This window comes from Leuciscus leuciscus, assembly GCF_965113295.1.
Source record: "Leuciscus leuciscus genome assembly, chromosome: 17".
Classification (NCBI taxonomy): Eukaryota; Metazoa; Chordata; class Actinopteri; order Cypriniformes; family Leuciscidae; genus Leuciscus; species Leuciscus leuciscus.
The window spans coordinates 9,258,874-9,277,278 of NC_138741.1; the positions used below are offsets into that span (position 1 = coordinate 9,258,874).

Below are 18,405 nucleotides of genomic sequence, written 5' to 3' on the forward strand. Positions count from 1 at the left end.
CCGATTCACTGTGTAAGCCTATGATAAAATGTTGAGCTGTGGGGTCGGATTACTTAAATATAAGAAAAAATCCCAGCTACCAAATCTCATGTGACTTATTAATTACAAGAAATAATGTTTTGTGTAGCATATATTATACAGCGCCAGCAAGCTAGCTCTAAAGTGCCCCAATTATGCTATTTTAAGGTTTCCTGATGTTGTTTTGGAGTCTCCTACAACAGGTTTACATGCATCAAAGGTCAAAAAACGGTTTAATTTTCTCATAATATACATCACCACATTTTCAATGATTCTCAAACGACTTGTCAGGTGAATCAATCTCTCTAAATCCCTCCTTTCCGCGAGCTACTCTGCTCTGATTGGCCAGACAGCTCAGTCTGTTGTGATTGGTCTACCGCGTGTCTTGTAATCCTAAAAGTATCCACAGGAATAAGCTGCAGGTTTGAGGTTCAAGTTTTCCCTGGTGTCGGCGCGCGCAATAAATGGGCGGCCAATATGCTAATGTTTCGTCTTGACTTCACAACGAAACGGCTAATGACTCGTTTGAAAAACAATTCATTTCATTGACTCAGAGCTCGACTCTTACTTTTGAAAGACAATAACTTTATATACGATGCACTTTCAGATTTAAAACTTTGCAGGATGTGTTCATTCACTTAGAACTATGTTACACACTACATGAAAGGTCATTTTCAAAAATCCATAATAGGGACACTTTAAACAGCAACTCTGGAGAATCACCCAAAACAAAGAAACTTTGAAATGCAGACAGTCAAGAAGGTAAAGTGACACCCCTGTCAAAACAAAACACGAAACCACAGCGGCATATATGATACTTGTTCAAGTTACATATTATCTTATACTTCATTGAGCATTCTATCAGTATTGTTTGTAGCGTGACAGATCCGCTCCGAAATAGCAATCATAGGTAGTAATTAGCGATTACTCAAAACATTAGATTCATCCAATACATGCGATTTTATTTTCAAACACAGATGGCGACAAAGATGCCAAAGTGAGGTAGTGCAGCTTTAATTAGGCTATTACATCTAATTAATTGGCACATTTGATTATATTCATGGGTGATACTATGTGATGGTATTTGATTTTACCATGGGAACTAATAAATAATAAATTATTATACAATATTATTCAAGTTGTACTCCAAGGAACTTAAGAGAAAAAAAAGAAATACCATAGTGTTACACAACTTCTCTCATGTATTGTAGGCCTCCTGGCAGCTGTTTTAGTTCAGATCCATGTTACATAACACATTCATGTTATTTGGATATTTGTATATTATCACAGACCTTTTTAGAGATAAATGTCTTTCCCTCTTCCAAGGTTCGACCAAAATCAACACTGGAGAAGATCATCCCAAAACCTTTAATCATAAAGTAAATTAAATGGCAGACTTTTCATTAGTCTGGCTCTGAAAATAAAAATAAATAGGCCAATTCCTCATTTTCTTTAAAAATGGTGCTGGATGCGTTTTTAGTGGGAATATGACTTTATACTAATTAATCACAGGCACAGCTGTATTTAAGCTTCTGTTTATGCACCTTTGTTTAATGTCTCAATTCTGCTTCCAACAAGTAAAATAATCAAAACCAAACAAAGACAGCAAAAAAAAAGAAAAAAGAAAAGAAAAAAGGGCCATAACTAAACAAACAGGACAAGTATCTGATGAAAGCGTTTCTCTGAACCAAAGAAGAGACATTTTTAATGGAGCGTTAATTTCTATCTCCTGTTTGAGTTAAAGGGATGGTATATCATCATGTATTCCTTTAAGTCTTGTTTTTGCTACTTAACCATTGAGGAGAATACTAATATCCAACTTTTGAGGAGAAATGAGATGCATACATATTGCTTTAAGTATCATTTTCAGTCATTTGTGCTCCTCCATATCATATTTATGAGGACTTTTTACTCAATATTTCTCCCATGCTATTTTTACAACCATTTTGACACTCTTTTTTGTCATATTCACTTACCGTTTGTCTGTGTAGTATGTTAGCTTGCTAGCTTGGCTACTGTATTTGTAAGGGAAAAAAAGTGGAAATCATGATTAGGTTGTTTTGCATATACTGCTGTCATGTTTTTTATTTTATTTTTTATTTTTTAAGTCCATATTTTATACATTTTACTGAGGCTTACATGCCAAACAAAACCAAAATTCATTGATCAGACACCCTAAAGAGAACATCCTATCTTCAAAAAAGGTAACTAGTCAGATTTTTGTAAGAGTACCCATAATTAAATACAATTTCTCTGTACTTTTTATACCCCTGCTGTACAGCATAATTTCTGTCTTCATGCACTGTGTAATAATACAATCATTGCCAGTGATTTGCGCACCACAAACAATAAACAGTATAAAAACCAATAATAAAAATCTCATACATGAAACTGAACAGCTGTCACTATGTGAAATCATGAAATAACCTGGTTTGGTTACATACAAACTGCATGCATGTTGAGTCTTCATTGTAAACATAGTTTGAATGAGCAGGAATGAGAGAGCACTTCCACGTCTGTTGTTTCAGTTCAGGTCACTCACTCAAACTGGTATAAGCTGTGGTCACTTCCATCTTAAAAATGTAAACACTGCACCAAACACTCATCACCTTTATTTAAGTCAGCGGTTTGTGCAAACAAAAGATCCATGATTTCTGGAAGCAACCATCACTTCTTCCTCAACTATTTTCCTAGGATGTGATATTACAGTGGGAAGCTGTCCATATTAAAATGGTCTGGTTGGGGGTGGCTGACCCTTCACTGTCTGTGTTCTCCATGCCTTACTATTAAAAAAAAGCTGAGCAGGTGACAAAGAAAAGGCTTCATTGCTTTTCTTTTCTTTTCTTAAAGTAAAGGTTCACCCCAAAATGAAAATTCTGTCATCATTTACTCACTCTCATGATGTTCTAAACCTGTAAGTCTGTCATGCCGTTCTTTTCCATCTTCGGAATACATATTAAGATCTTTTTGATGAAATCTGAGAGCTTTCTGTCCCTCCATTGACAGCTACGCAACTACCACTTTGACTCTTCAAAAAGTTCATAAAGAGATCGTAAAACTGGTCCATATGAGTTAAGTGGTTTAGTCCAAGTTTCTGAAGAGCTCGGAAGAAACGGAAGCTCAAGCATGTTCGCTTGACGTGCGAGAACCAATGACCAACGCGTCAAGCATGTTCGGTTTAGCTTCTGTTTATGTTCGATGATCATTGTTTAAATGTTTCATTTTTGGGTGAACTAACCCTTTAAGCTCCAATAAATCTCTAAAAGTATTGCCACATTAGTCCATGAAACTTATAGCCTATTCCAAGACTTCTGAAGCCTTACAACCACCATTTTAATCATATTTACTGATACATTTTCCCTCCTTATCTCTCAAATCACAATAATTAAGCACACATTTGCATCAAGGTGCAGATTGGCAGACAAATGCCATTGGTTCTCAAGCCTCTTAACTAAATCTGACACGCAAAGTTGACATGTCAAAAAGAGATTTTCAGTGACTAACGACTTCAGTTAGAATATATTGTAAATTGACTACTTTTACAGACCTTTGACCACTTTTAAAGCCCCTTGTCACTGTTGATTTTCAGTGTATGGGACAGCTGTACAGGTATGGAATAGTATTAGGGTGAGTAAATGATGACAGAATTTAAATTTAAACTATTGAAGACAATGAAGGCCTTTTCCTGTCATGCTAGCAGTCTGACTGTCTCTGGGGGCTTCATTTATAAAACGTGCGTACGAACAGATTTGATCTTAGAATGTGCGTATGCTAAAATTCACACCAACATTCATATTTATAAAAACAGTCTTTGACATAGAAAAGTGCTTAGTGCTATGTCAGGGTCTAAGCAGATGTACGCACTTTTCCTTGTGGCAGAGAGTCGGAGAACTGCATGTATTTGGAATTTTAAGCAATTCTTGCTGCTCGCCATTAAAGCATTTGGACGTTGACTAATCTTTTATATGTTATTGACATTACAGGGCTGAGATCTGAAACTATTCAGTTGCTCACAATTTCAAGATCATTTGCGATTCATAGATTTAATATCTGGAAGAGAGACGTGAACACGTTTTTTGTGTGTACGTTCTTTCTCTGAATCGCATGTATGCATATTTAAGAAATGACTGTAAGATCAAATGTAGGACAGTTTCTACGCACCATTTTATAAATGAGACCCAGGAACTGAAACCTATGAGGTATAAAAGCAGAAATGGCTTTATTCTTGGACACAACGTTTAACCGCTACATGCAAATGTAGCAAAAGGGACTTGGAACAGTACATTAAAATAGTACATTTTTAGATCATCGGATATTGACACCTCAAACGTCAACCACAGGTGATTATAAAGGTACTGTAGGAATCCCTGAGAATTACACCACATAACAGTAGAATGTTAGCTTACCAAAACCATGAAATATTGCAATATGACACTAAAACAGCAGGCTAATGTTTTAACCAATGTAAAACAACTGTATGTTGACTGCATGTGACTATACATCTAGGATGCTTCCATATGCTTGTCCACCGAAGAGCCTGTAGCTAAACTGTATGATGTCTATTAGAGAAAAAAGTTCAAACTTCAGTTTTGATCTGCTGCAAGAGTGTCACCACTGACGTGCCTTTAACATTATCATGGGTGACTGCCATCTCAGTGGAGTGCGTGCTGAACCTTCCATGACTTTTTGAGCAGCAGCAGAAGACCCGAGTACAAGCATCCTGAGCCTTCTGGATGCCCTTTTGTGCATTTTCACTGATAAAACAGTAGAGCGCTGGGTCCGCCACGCAGTTAAAGCTAGTAAGCAACAGAGAGAAATGGTAGTAATTGAAAATGTTCTCAATGAAAGCGCAGTCCCGCTCAAATACAGTGCGCACCAGCAGGAAGACGTGGTACGGCGAGAAGCACACCAGGAAGATGACAATGGTGCTGGTCACCAGGTACTTGATGCGCGTTTTCTGGGCAGTCTGCGTGCCTGCACTCTTGCCCACTGCTCGGAGGACTCGAAAGTACGACACTGAGAGGATTCCTAAAGGGAACAGGAAGCCTATGTAAAAACGGTAGTAGTTTATCGGGTACTCCCATGTCTTCATGGGATAGTGCTCAAAGCACACAGATTGGTTATGCTTGTCCTTGCTGAGCTCCTTATGTCGGAAAAACACCACTCCTACGGCAAGCTCTTTGAGCCAGACCACCGTACTGACCAGTGCTGCTGCTCGTACCGTCCTGAAAGCGGAGAAGCGGAAGGGGTAGACCACTGCAAGGTAGCGGTCAATGGAGATACAACACAGAAAACCAATGCTGACATAGATGTTCTCGTAGAGCAGGAAACCACACAGCTGACAGAGCCACTCCGAGCCGCTCCAGTCGTCCCCCTGGAAAATATACTGGAGCCAGAGGGGCAAGGAGGCCAGGTACAGCAGATCCGATATGGTCAGGTTTAACAAGTAGACCCCCAGCTCATTTCGGGCTTTTAGTTGCAGCCAGGCATGGTAGAGCGAGTAAGCATTGGCGGGAAGACCCACTAGCAGGACTAGGATGTACGCACCTGAAAACAGGTACTGGTGAATCTCGTGGCTTATAGTGCAGTTGATTTGCTCCTCAGACATGTTCATCTTTCCAACCTCATGTTTCTCAATGAGTGTAGGACATTCGTAACCAACAGAGGTCTCCGAATAACATTCCATCAATTCTAAAGGAAGCAAACAAAATATTGTCAAATGATTAGTATGTCCAAATACCATCACAGGATTCATAAAACCTGGACTACAGCTTTCAGAGATTTTGATGTATGCATCGTACACCATGGGAAAGGAGTCGTAATGTTCGTAGCTTAAGTTGTTACATTACAAAGCCAACATGGCAGATTTAGTATGTCCGGTTTGTATTCCCTTGCAAAGTATACTTTGAGTTCCCTTTATTAAGTATACTTAAGTAAAGTTGAAGAATATTTTGAAGTGTACTTTGTTTACCAATATCAATGTAGTAGTAGTATACTTGTACTGTGAGTGTACTACTTCAATACTACTTGGGACTAAATTGGCCCACTTTTTAGTGTATAAAAGTATACTTAAAAGTATATATAACAGTAGTACCAAACTTTGAGTACACAACTTGTTTACAACTACGTTTTTTGTTTGTACTGCAACTAGAAGCTTAAGATGTTAAAACAGTACTAGATTTTAAATGCACTGTGGGTCTTTCACATACATTTGTGTTTCCGTCATAATCCACTTATGATAGTGTGATGCATCACAATGTATTGAATCGTGGCTCAAGTTTGGCAATGAGTATTGTATCGTGATGTAGTTGGTGATACCTAGTCCAAGTATAGGATGAGGAGACACCCAAAAAAACTAAAATGAATGGGGAAAATCACAACGCTTCAAATGACAACTATAGAGTCCTGCAGGTTAAGTAAGTCACGCCAAATTTAAAAACTCTCTATCTCCTGACTAATGTGCATTTACAGTCTCGTTGAGTTTATACTCACGCTCTTGCAAACTATTCTAACACAAACTTGTAGATTTTAAAGAAAGTAATCGAGGGAACCAGGGTGATGCTAACTTCCGGGTTGGTCTAGAAAATTACATTTTCCTCCAGCTCTCTCTATGAAAGTTACCATAAAACTACAACACATTATTATTTTTTGGTCAATTTCAGCTAAAGCAGCACATTTTCTTACCACCGTTGTAAGATTTGATTGCTTGCTGTACTTGACATACTTGTCAAAATGATTTGGGTTTCTCTCAATTTATGCTGACAGAAGTTGTTCTTCTGCATGCTTAGAAAATAGCAGCCATCTTGATAACATCCTCAGGCTGCTATTTTCTGAATGACAAATGATTTGTGTGTGGGCTGCGTCCTTCAGACTCTGAACTATTCTAAACATACAGAAAAAGATATTAACTTGAAGGAAGTGTTAAAAAGTGCTCTTACTAAACTATTGAATTCAGAAAGAATTCAACTGCACAATGTCTTTTGCACTTGGCTTCGATGTCAGCATAGGTATTTGATTCATTTATCAATGTGAAATGATCCGATGTATTCAATCCCAATTCACATTATGGATTTGAGTAAGATACATTGCCCTTTTCAAACTGACCATGACCTGTTACACAGAATGTCGAGCTGATGAAAGGATATCTGATATATTGGGAGTGAGGCCTTGGCTGTGACTTCTGTGGAACACAACATATAACAGACAAATGAACCAGCGTGAACAACACTTTTCATCACCAATCTATTAAATGCTTAAGAATGTTTCCCTGCATCTGAGTCATACACAACACCTTCAGTAATACTGCTCAGAGAGTGATGCACGACATCTGTGCGAGTACAACATTACCCAGAACAGTGTCTCAATATGGGAAAGGTTTTTTTAGCAGAATTGTTTTTCTGTTCTAGGAGGTTACTTCGGATTTTGTATTTGATATATTGAGCCAGCTTCAACATCAACCTAAGGGACTTAGAGATTTGACATTTGACAAGTAGGTCTTGCCCAGTGAGTGCACCATTACATTCCTCTATTACATTTCAATGAAGTCATATATATGATAATAACAGAAACAAGCATTTCATTTTTCAGTATAAAATAGCAGTACAAGAGAGGCAACGTGTTACAATGGGTGTGTTCTTAGGCACAACACGTGGTTCAGTAGTCCAATAAATGCATTATTCATCATCACTAATTAGAGCAGACATTTTTCAGCCAAGCTGTAGAGGTTGCTGTGCAACATAGAAACAGAATTCAATTGAAGTGTGGTCACAGATGTGCATCTTTCTCCAGTGGTTTCAAACATCCAATTTGAATTCAAACTCAGTTACCCATTTTAGGTAACACTTTATTTTGATGGTCCCCTTTAGACATTATTTTGACTATAAGTAACATTGAAGCTACATGTCAACTAACTCTCGCCTGCAAAATATCTGCTTTATTATGATGGTCCCCAAACAGAAATTGGACTGACGATGAGAAACTTTGCAATGTCAACTTATTAACCCTAACAGTCTACTTACACTCTACTAATACTCCAATGAGAGTTAGTTGACGTAGGTGCAACGTTTGTCAACGGAATGTCTAAAGGGGACCATCAAAATTAAGTGTAACCATATTTTATTAATAAATCCGTACAGGGGACTCCAGGACTAGCTGCCACAGGAGGAAGTTCTTTGAATCAAAAATCCAGTTGAACTAATGGGGGTTTCCATTACTATAATTATTTTTAAACAGCTAGTAATTATTTTTAATAATTTTTTTAAATTGTGCCCTCCAAACTAAAATCCCCAAATCAGCAGCCATCCAGTATGTTTGTAAGATGATGTACATTTTCTGCCTTTTAATTATGAAACTGAGAACGTTTAGCCTAATTAAGGTTCAATACTCGGGAGAGGCAGTCTAACATAAACTCAAATAACCCTATTCCTCCTGCTCACTCAGACTCGGGGAACCGTGTGCTTGAACATCTCTGCTGACACGCTTACTTTGGACATTAAATGTTTAACCTAAAGCCATGTAATCCCACCGGTAGCATTACTGTCCAAGGTCTGACATAGCCTAAAAAACGTAATAAGAAACAACTGCAATATATTTGGTAGGCTACATAATAATCGAGTTTATTGTTAATGTATTAAGCTATTGCTGTTTGCGCCGTCTCATTGCACCACTTGGAGTATAACTGGCTTTTTTACATTATAAAATTGCAGATTTCAAAGTAGCCTAAAAAGCCATTTATTCACAATTATCTTACCATTCTCCTCACACTTGCACGATAGTAATGTAGCCTAATTTTTTGATTAGTTTTGCATTTGTGCGGAATAAAACATTTTGGAACCCTTACACGGGTTAAACTTAATGTTAATTTCTCATCCGTAGCACCGCGTTATATTATGTGTTTGAATAATTTCACAGACCTGTTGGTCAGAGATGCCATTTGCGATTGTCGCAACGTAGCCTACTTGAGAAACGATCAGGCTGATAGGCTAAATTATATATCATTTTCAATTATAGTAAAAAAATGCGTTAAACAGCTTGTGGAAAGCTGTGAAATATAAAGCAGCAGCATTTATTTGACTAGCCTAACGTTACACGTTAAGTCGCATGATATTCTCAAGCAGATATACCACGATATATTATTGTTAGGTAACTTTATCTTTTATAGCCTATAATATGTTTTTTGTGGGGTCTTATTAGAAAGTCTTATTTTTCATCTTTTACTTGTATGTTACCAAAGTGCTCAGTTTTAGCCTACTACAACAATTACCATAGTAGCCTACATAGTATTATTTCTTAGTGTATCAGATAATCAAAGTGTATTACCTTCAGATTGCTTTTAATTCCACGCCTGTCATTCGAGCCATTTCTGAAGTGTGATGTATCCTCGATCATATCCTCGAGTTCAACAGCTCCTCAGACTCTGTGATAGACAGGAGCCTGTTTTTTGTCGCTTACTCGCAGAAGTGAACATTTTTGCAGAGATAAGATCACGCGCGTGTTCCGAGGTTATTGCGTCTGAAAAGGAAAAATACACAAATTGCGTCAACCGTTTTACGCGATGATGCGCGCAATTAGTCACTCAACACTCAAGGGTCTTCCCCAGAAACAGGACGTGTCTCATATTGTGAACCTAGACATAATGCGTGTTTAGGTCATTATAGACGCGTTCCGAGTAACTGCTGAACAGTCTGTGCATGTCAGAACTGACACTAAACGCAGCTATAGGGTGAATGCAGGTGTTGGACATATAAGTTTGATATAGCCTACTGTGCTCAATGGGTTTACACTTTAAGTGCATGACAATTGTCTTTAATTAAAGAGACACTATTTCTTTAAATGATGAAATAGTTTTCTTGTAAGGTGTTTAAATATTAAATAAAGTGGGCCAGTGGGATTCAGGTAAAGTGGGCGAACTTTCAGCTTCAGTAATTATAGGCTACTCAAATTCATTAAATTAATTTGACATTCACTGGCTATTAAGTAGTTGACATGTATAATCTACTTTTTTTTGTTGTTGTTGAAATAAGTGTGCTATTAGGAAATTCAAGTCAGAGATTGAAGACCATTAAGTTAAATCTGTGGAGTGAAGAAAGGATGAGAGAAGCACAATGTAGATGCAGAATATAAAGCTTTTTTTTTTTATATAAGTTGTTTTAAAGTGTTTAGAGAAAACCGTCGGGAAAAAAGTTTTACAATATGGTTACCATTTAAAAATTCCTCTTATTACATTTTTGTTAGCCTATTTGTTGTTGCATATGTTATAGTCCCATTTTTTATGTTGTTGAGTTCATTTTCATCCATATTCTGATTTCTGAATATTCAGATTTTCAGATTTCATCAAATTTAATGCAAACACTACATGTTCCGTCAGTTGTTTTGAAATTTTCACATGTATTAAGTGAAATCTAAGGTTCCCTCAATGGTATTGTTCACAATGGCAAAGGAAAAGATCTTAAATGCGTTGGTTCATTCCTGGAATACGCACACTTTGGTGTCCTATATAGCCAGTGGTGGAAATGGCTGAGATTCACTGAGGGGAACCCCATAGTTGGGGACATATTTTATATTTTTTAAACCATATGCAGAAATCCCCTCTATATTTATGTATAGTGTTTGGAGGCTATTACATGGATAAAAGATGGAAATCCTCTTCATTTTGAAATGGAACTTCGTATCCCTATGAAATGCACTCCGGAAGTGAATTTCAACAAATTTTGTATTATACTAACATTTTTTGTTAAAAAAACAACATTTAACTAGCATGAAAAATAGCTAGTTTTAAACCCAGCAATTAAAATGTCAATATTCTGATTTTGTAATCTACATTGCAGTAAAAATGTTTTAATTACAAACTAATTTTTACTGAAAAAAAATTCACGAAAAAAAAAAAAAGTCCCACATTTTGCGTGCAATCCTGTTACTGCATGATTTCCTCAGTTGCAAATTTTTTTTATTTACCATCCCTTACTGGCAATGAAGTTTGGACACTTTTTATGGCATGATAAAACAATTCTCAAATTGTAACATCAACTTTCAACTCTTATATCGAAGTTATTGAAAAAAGATCAAACCAATTAATATTTTGTCTAATTTATGGGAAATAGAAGTTTATCAATAACTACAAACCAACATTTGATCCTGAATTGGACAGATCAAGTGACATCTTAAGTTATGCTAATCTGTTGATAAAATGATTTTTTTTAATAAACATGACATTCTAGAAACTAAAACAGCAAATATACGGTATCATTTACTGAAACTTCAGAGAATGTTTAAAAAAAAAAAAAGCTTTATTACAAAGAGTTTAGGTTTTGGACAACAGCTTTCTCTAAACAGGCTTCTATCATTCACAATAAATTTTACATTAAGTGTAAAAGGCTGTTAGGGTATCTACTCACACCATATCTTACAGTTAATGATCTATGTTCATGTGCAGTAGTGTATAAAACAGTTGTATATCTAAAATCATTTAACCAGTAGTCGTGCACACTCAAACAGGAGACTCTCCTTATATTTACACATCCAGTGTGAATGCTTGCTCCAAATATATTTCTATGAAGATCCACCATCTCCTTCGGTGACCAGCTCTTGCCACGGCAGACCTTGAGAAGTTGGAGATGGTGAAATGAGATGGCAGAAAAGCACCACTGACAGGGAACAAAGAACACTAGATTGGTGACATGATTGAAGGATCCCAGGAATCCATGGGCTTTTTCACCTACATGCTTCACTTAAGAATTTTTTTACAATCAGACAAGTCCATTCTTCCAGTATACTATACAACATCATCAGACTTACCCATCAACCACGCAAAACAAAAGAAATCTTGGAAAATTAGGCATACACGCACATTAAAACAACCAAACAAACAAGTGTCATTTAATTGTCTCAAAGACATTAATAAATAAACCAATTAAAGAACTTCTAGTCATTAGAACAGATGTGCAGTGTTATAAAATGAGTGTGTTGGAAAAACCAAACTGAGCCTCAGATTCTCTTTAGTACAACCCTGTTTGCGTGAAACAGGGCAATGTGTCCAGTACTCTAGATTCCAACTTAAAACGCATTCCCTAAACAGTGATCCACCTTAGGTGCTTTCTTTGTCCAACTGACTTCTCCAGTCTGTCTCTCTCTTTCTGGCTCTGTGTTGTCCTCTTGCCTCTGAACAGAATCTGAGCCAAACCCAGGTCAGCAAATACATGGTCACCCACAAGAAGCAGAAAAGAGCAGATTGTTTGGTCTGTCAGCAGGGAGCGAGTGAGAGAGAGGCCGCTTCCCATAATGGGTCCCTGTGAGGCTGTCTTGGTGATGGACCTGCAACTGTCCTGCGCCTCCTAAAGATGGATGCAGTCGCTACTCAGTAATTAAGTTGGGAGTGGCTCCGAGCACACAGCCCAACGTTTGTTTTCCACATTCAGAATAGAACGTGAACTGGCCTGCCTTGGAGCTGCGGAAATCAAAGGCGTTCGATTTGATACGAAGGGGAAAAAATACATTCAAGTGCCCCATACATTCATTTCCAGGTCAGTGTGAACGTGTGCAAGACCCTCAAATGCACCTGGTGCCTTTGAAGCACCTGGAGAAATGGAGAATGGAGGGACGTGACCAGCCTCCCAGATATACTGGAGCTGCCTGAGGCTTTTCTTTGTTTACAGTGCAGTTTCATACGTCAAACATGTGTCCGAGGTTCTACACACAGCCATACTCATACCACACAGTCTGAGGGTCATTGTTGGGGTCAGGAGAAGCAGGTTTGCTGTTGGGCTCCTCCTTGGCGGCGCAGCTCAAGTCCGCAGTGTCTGTTTTCTTCAGTAGAGGCGACTCTGCCTGCCTTTGTTCCTGGGGTTCCTCTTCCAAATCCTTCAGCCTCAATGCTGATACAGCTCGCACCGGAGTCACCATGGCCACCTCACCACGGTGGGGCGCTGCTCGGGTTTGAGCAGGTCCAGAACGGACCGCTCCAGCCCGGCTACTAGCACTCCCAACGAATTCCCGTTCAGCCTGCAGCGATGTAGAAGAAGAGTGCATTGGGGGCGGACAAGCCAGGGACAACTCATCTCTCGGTGGAGCAAGAGATAGGCGACGGGGGTCGACGGACAGGTGCCCTGGGTCTCCAGGTAGAGGCGAGGATCCAGCCAGCCTAGCGGACATGGGTCTTTCTCTGGCGACTGCACCAGACCTCCTCAACACCACGTCGTTTTGGCTGGGAGAACTGGCCTCGGTGCGGTAGCTGTCTGGTCCGTTGGAGCGGAGGAGGTCTGCTGAGGCCAGGCTGAACGTTCGGCTCAGGCTGGTGCGAGGATTGGACTGCTGCAGAGGTGAGGGCCGCAGTCCTGCCCCTCGGTTGGGAAGGGTTTGCGACTGAGATGGAGGTGTGGAGGTTTCTGTGAGACGAATGCTTGGTTTGACACTGTGTCCAGGTTTAGTGGCCCGAACATCTGGTTCAGGTGGAGTATTCTTGATGGTTGGAGTGACATAATTGGTGGGAGTTTTAGCGCCCTCTCGCAGAGGGACAGGTCGAGTAGATCTGGTAAAGAAATCAGTCACCAGATCCTCTCGACTTCCTGTCTGCACCTAAAAAAAAAAGACACATAATCATCAAATTAAACTAAATCATCATAAAGCTTTCTGCAAAAAAACAACAACAAAAAACAAAACAAAAACCTTTGTATCCCATTGTGCACCAAATTTTCAAGATTACAATGGTAATTACATGCAGGGTTCCCAGAGCTTTTAGATGCCAAAGAACCCCTCCTCTTGTAAGGAAACCCCTTACTACAATAGAAAGGCAGCTATTATGTTTCCATGTATATTTTCATTTGTATAAAAACAATATTGACTACAATATTTATGCTTCTTTATGCAATGTTATACTAAAGCAAATTATTATTATTATTATTATTATTATATTATATAAAAATTACTTTATGATGAAACAATGTTAGATATATATCTATATAAACATAAAAAACAGATTTAGTTTTTACTCTCTCTGTTGAAGGGCTCAACAAGGGTTAACTGAATACATGAATTGCTAATTTAATAAAATGACTGTAATTAATCTCATGATTTTTGACAAAAACAATAATTGTGTGCACAACAATAAAAAGGTGTTAAAAATATTTAACTAATTTAAATAACACTTAATCCCAGGGCTGTCAATGTTCAGCTTGGAGACTTGGTTCCATATCATAAGTAACCTGCTGTCTTGTCGTCAGCTTATTGTCTGTCCTCTTTGCTGTGTGAGAAAATGGACTTGTGGTATGAGAGTGTGAGATAAGTGTGTGAGTCTCAAGCTGAATGTGTGAAAGTTGGCAGCCCTGTTGAATCCTTAATTTTAAAATTCAACGACTCTAACAAATAAATAAAAAATTGGGGGGGAGGGGAACCCCATCACTGGAAATCATCGTTTTAAAATTATTAAAAATTATTTTAATTGTTTATGACCATGGGAATCCTGTTGCATGCATTTCTCAAAATTTGCATGCAGAAAACATATTATATTCCTTTATGATAACAGACATGTATATCAAATATGAATATTATGGCCACTAGCTGAAATGGTTAAGATCCATCACGGTCAACATCTCTATTATAAACATCTCACACAGCACTCAAAATACATTATCTTAATCCGTAATTAGCAAGCAACAATCCATAGTGCAGATCAAATATCAGGCTTAATTTATTAAGAAGCATAAATGTCTCAACTGACCATGAGTTACATTTAAAAAGATCCCTTTTGCCATTCTCACTGCATAAATATTCACCCACATCTTTCCCTTTTTCACCCACAACTTTTACTACGATGTATGATTCACCACAGATTTTTAAATCCCCTACAAACAACTGCTAATTATTCTGATAATGTGTCATTATTTCCACAAAAGGATCATCTTATACCTGGATTAAAAGGTCAAACCACCAAACAAATAAATCTACTAAGAGGTGTTAAATAGTTATTAGTGTTAAAACAACTTACAGTGGGAGGGGACAGGGCATTGCTCTCCTGCAAGAACTGCTCCAGGGTAACCATCTCGCTGCCAGGAGAGGACGGGCGCCGAGAAGTGGGCCGCTGGGAAGAGCGTGAAGCAGGAGTGGCATCACAGGGAAGGGTGGAGCTACGAGGAATCAGAGACAACTGACTGAGACGTGAACCCTCATGACCCAGTCCAACGACATCATCGCTTGACAGACTGGCAGATCGACCCTGAAGACAGTCCAGAGAACCTGGAGAAAGACAGGAAATTAAAAGATGAACTGTACAATTTAAGAGTGTGAGAGGTCGTAAAAATGTGCACATTAAAAGGTAGATATAATGTGGGTCTGTGTGTCAATAATACTATTCACACAGTAAGTATAATTATAGATTCAGCATTTACACGCACTAGTCTGAGTTTTTATCGCGCAATCTGAATCAGGAGACAAAAATCAGGGTGATGTAGAGTGATGCATGGATGATGTCAGAACCCAGAAGTTTTTTTTTATAATGGGGTTTCTGTGGTAAACATTACTTGACGATATATTGAGTGTGTGAAGTTTACGTTGTAGAGCAAAATGTCACACCTCAAACTGTCTCATCTAGTCACTTATTAGAAACCTACGTTATCGAAAATAAAACTTTAAATATAAATAACATCAAAGTGTTTTATTAAATCATAAACGCTATTCAGTCCATTCTGCAGTATATTTTTAAACCAAAGACAATAGAAGTAATTATGAAAGTACACATAAATATGTACATAAGTCTTACTTAATTGGGTCAAAAAGTACTTTAAAAGCTATTGCATTTAATATTAATTTAAATACATTTTCTTTTAATTGCAATTAACATGCAATTAAGTGCCAGGAAACATTACGTATATTGTCTTAAAGTATATTATTTCCATATTAAGTACTCTTTTTAAAAGTATGGTAAAGTGTACTTTTTCACAAGGGTAATGATGCTTGCTTTATCAAATACCACAAATGAAATAAATCACCAAAAAAAGCACTAAAACACATTGAAAAGCTTCCCTGACCAACTCACTTTCAAGTTCATAAAAAAAAACACACGGCGCTAATAGGCTAGCGCTGATCATTAGGAAGTCTTATCTCATCAATAATGAGGAAAAAAATGCAAGATACTTTATTATCAAAAGCACATCATCATTTTTATCTTCTCTTAGCAAGCACCACAAACTACTTTGCCACACCACAGTGATTGCGAGTCTCCAAATGAATCCACCGGGTAGCACTTTATTTTAAAATCCTGTTCCCCATGTACATACTATGTACTTATTATAGTAATTAAAATACTATGTACTAACCCTGAACCTACCCTTAAAACCCAACCTTAACCCATGTAGTTACCTCATATTACCCAGTACTTTCTTAGGTAAGTACACTGTAAGTACACGTACTGTAAAATAAAGAGCAACCGTACACTGTGTAAATAAATCATTATAAAAGTTCTCTCAAATAGCTGGACATTTGAGTAAATAGCTAAATGACTGGTCCATAGCTTATTCTGGTCACAAACACACAGGCTGACTGACATGTAAATAGATAAAACTGTTAAATATGTTTTTAAGTGCCATTTAGTGATGGGTTAATCTGAAATACACACTGGAGTTTGGGGTAAACACAATGTTTTTTGAAAGAAGTCTCTTATGCTCACCAGGACTGTATTTATTTGATTAAAAAAAAAACTGTTTTTCTAATTTAATATATTTTAAAATGTAATTTATTCCTATGATGGCAAAGCTGTATTTTCAGCATCATTACTCCAGTCTTTAGTGTCACACGATCCTTCAGAAATCATTCTAATTTGCTGATTTGATGCTCAAGAAACAATGTTTATTACTAAACAATTATTAATGTTGAAAACAGCTGTGCTACTTAATATTCTTGTGGAAATAGTGCTTTTTTTTTAGGATTTGTTGATAAATAGAAAGCTAAAAACAGCATTTATTTGAAAAATAATTGTTTTTTAGCATCCTACCTGAAAAAAAGTATTAATTTCTTAAAAAAATAAATAAAATAAAAATCGTACTAACCCCAAACTTTTGAACGCTAGTGTATTATACCACAATAATACACCCAATATAAAAATAAGTATTATAAAAATTAATACATTTAATTAATACTCAATGAAATAACCATTTGATTAACTTAAATAATTGAATTGTTTATTTATAATTAAATAATGCTTTCTCGACAACAGAGCTGCCTCTGCAAATTAATAATGTCTGGGAGCCATGCTAATGTTCTTTGTTTCAACCTGAGAAACAATTACGGTCTCAATAGTTCTTGAAATTGAGAGTGTGTGGGGGTGGCATTTCCCATAGCAGCTAATGAAGTGACTATGCATGCATATGTAACAGACGGCACACGCGCGCACACACACACACACACACACACACACACACACACACACACACACACACACACACACACACACACACACACACACACACACACACACACACACACACACACACACACACACACACACACACACACACACACACACACACACACACACACACACACACACACACCTTTGGAACTGATGGGGGAATTGCTGCTGGAGGTGTTGCGGCTGAATTCGGCAGAACTGGGCCGGTGGCCTGTGGGGGGGCACACATCACATACTGAATAAGCGCAGGAAGTAAACAGGCTATAAAAGGCATATTGATTAATTCTCGTACCTATGTTTCCATGGACACCGCTGCCAAAGCCAGCATCTGGGGAATGATGGCGCAAGTCTTCCTCTGAGACCAACCCTAAAAGTAAAAGAGTGTAGTCCAACAATGTGGCAGTCAAAATATCAGTATATGTAGCATACATTTTTTAATACATAATTTCTTCTCGCACAATTTAGTTCCGCTTTTAAAGATGCTCTTCTAAGAACAGTGTCATTATTGGACATGATAGGCTTCCGGCTACTGCAGTCTTCCTGTGTGCGTTTGTACGAACATGACTGCTTGTTTACGCAGTGCAGTGGATATCTGAGAAAGCTTCAAGCGCTTGAAAATAAACATTGGTTTAGAGTGAACGCTTTGCTATTATGCTGACAGTGAATTGATGAAATGAGCTTCAGGCTTTTTGGCTGGGAGGTGAGAGTCACTGAGAGGGTCAGTGGTGTTTAAAGATGAAGCCCCCATGTGTACATCGTGGCACATTACACAATGTAAACTAGCTAATGGCTAAATAAACTAATGCGGTATGAAAAACAACAAACTCTCTTAACGGAAACTTCAACAACTGAACTTAAATATGGACGAAAATTGAGAAGCTGACTGAGTAGGTAGGGCCATTAACCGTGAACACCCATCAGTAATTTAGCCTGGAAATCAGTTTAAAAATGTACAGGTAGCGTGACGCCAACTTTAAGCTCTATCCATGGTG

General features: G+C 37.8%; 2 protein-coding genes across 2 annotated transcripts in view; both read right to left on the reverse strand.

Annotated features, from left to right (window-relative positions):
- Positions 1-2,068: 2,068 nt before the first annotated feature.
- gpr68 (G protein-coupled receptor 68) lies at positions 2,069-9,749 on the reverse strand. Its single transcript, XM_082143312.1, has 2 exons — positions 3,158-9,749; positions 2,069-3,112 (listed from the first exon to the last, which is right to left on the reverse strand). Exon 1 carries the CDS (start codon positions 5,822-5,824, stop codon positions 4,595-4,597), a length of 1,230 nt encoding a protein of 409 aa, XP_081999438.1. The 5' UTR covers positions 5,825-9,749; the 3' UTR covers positions 2,069-3,112; positions 3,158-4,594.
- A 1,535-nt stretch (positions 9,750-11,284) lies between these two features.
- The window catches only part of ccdc88c (coiled-coil domain containing 88C), a 57,778-nt gene continuing 50,657 nt past the window's right edge, over positions 11,285-18,405 (reverse strand). Inside the window, exons 27-30 of the mRNA XM_082143182.1 lie at positions 17,706-17,780; positions 17,556-17,624; positions 14,996-15,243; positions 11,285-13,587 (exon numbers count right to left, since the gene is read on the reverse strand). Of these exons, the coding sequence (XP_081999308.1) occupies positions 12,703-13,587; positions 14,996-15,243; positions 17,556-17,624; positions 17,706-17,780 (1,277 nt within the window). The 3' untranslated portion in view covers positions 11,285-12,702. The remainder of the gene's footprint in view (positions 13,588-14,995; positions 15,244-17,555; positions 17,625-17,705; positions 17,781-18,405) is intronic.

What these genes read in the sequence shown, in the direction of transcription:
- gpr68 (XM_082143312.1), bottom strand. Translation starts at nt 5,824, where the DNA reads ATGGTGTACGATGCATACATCAAAATCTCTGAAAGCTGTAGTCCAGGT.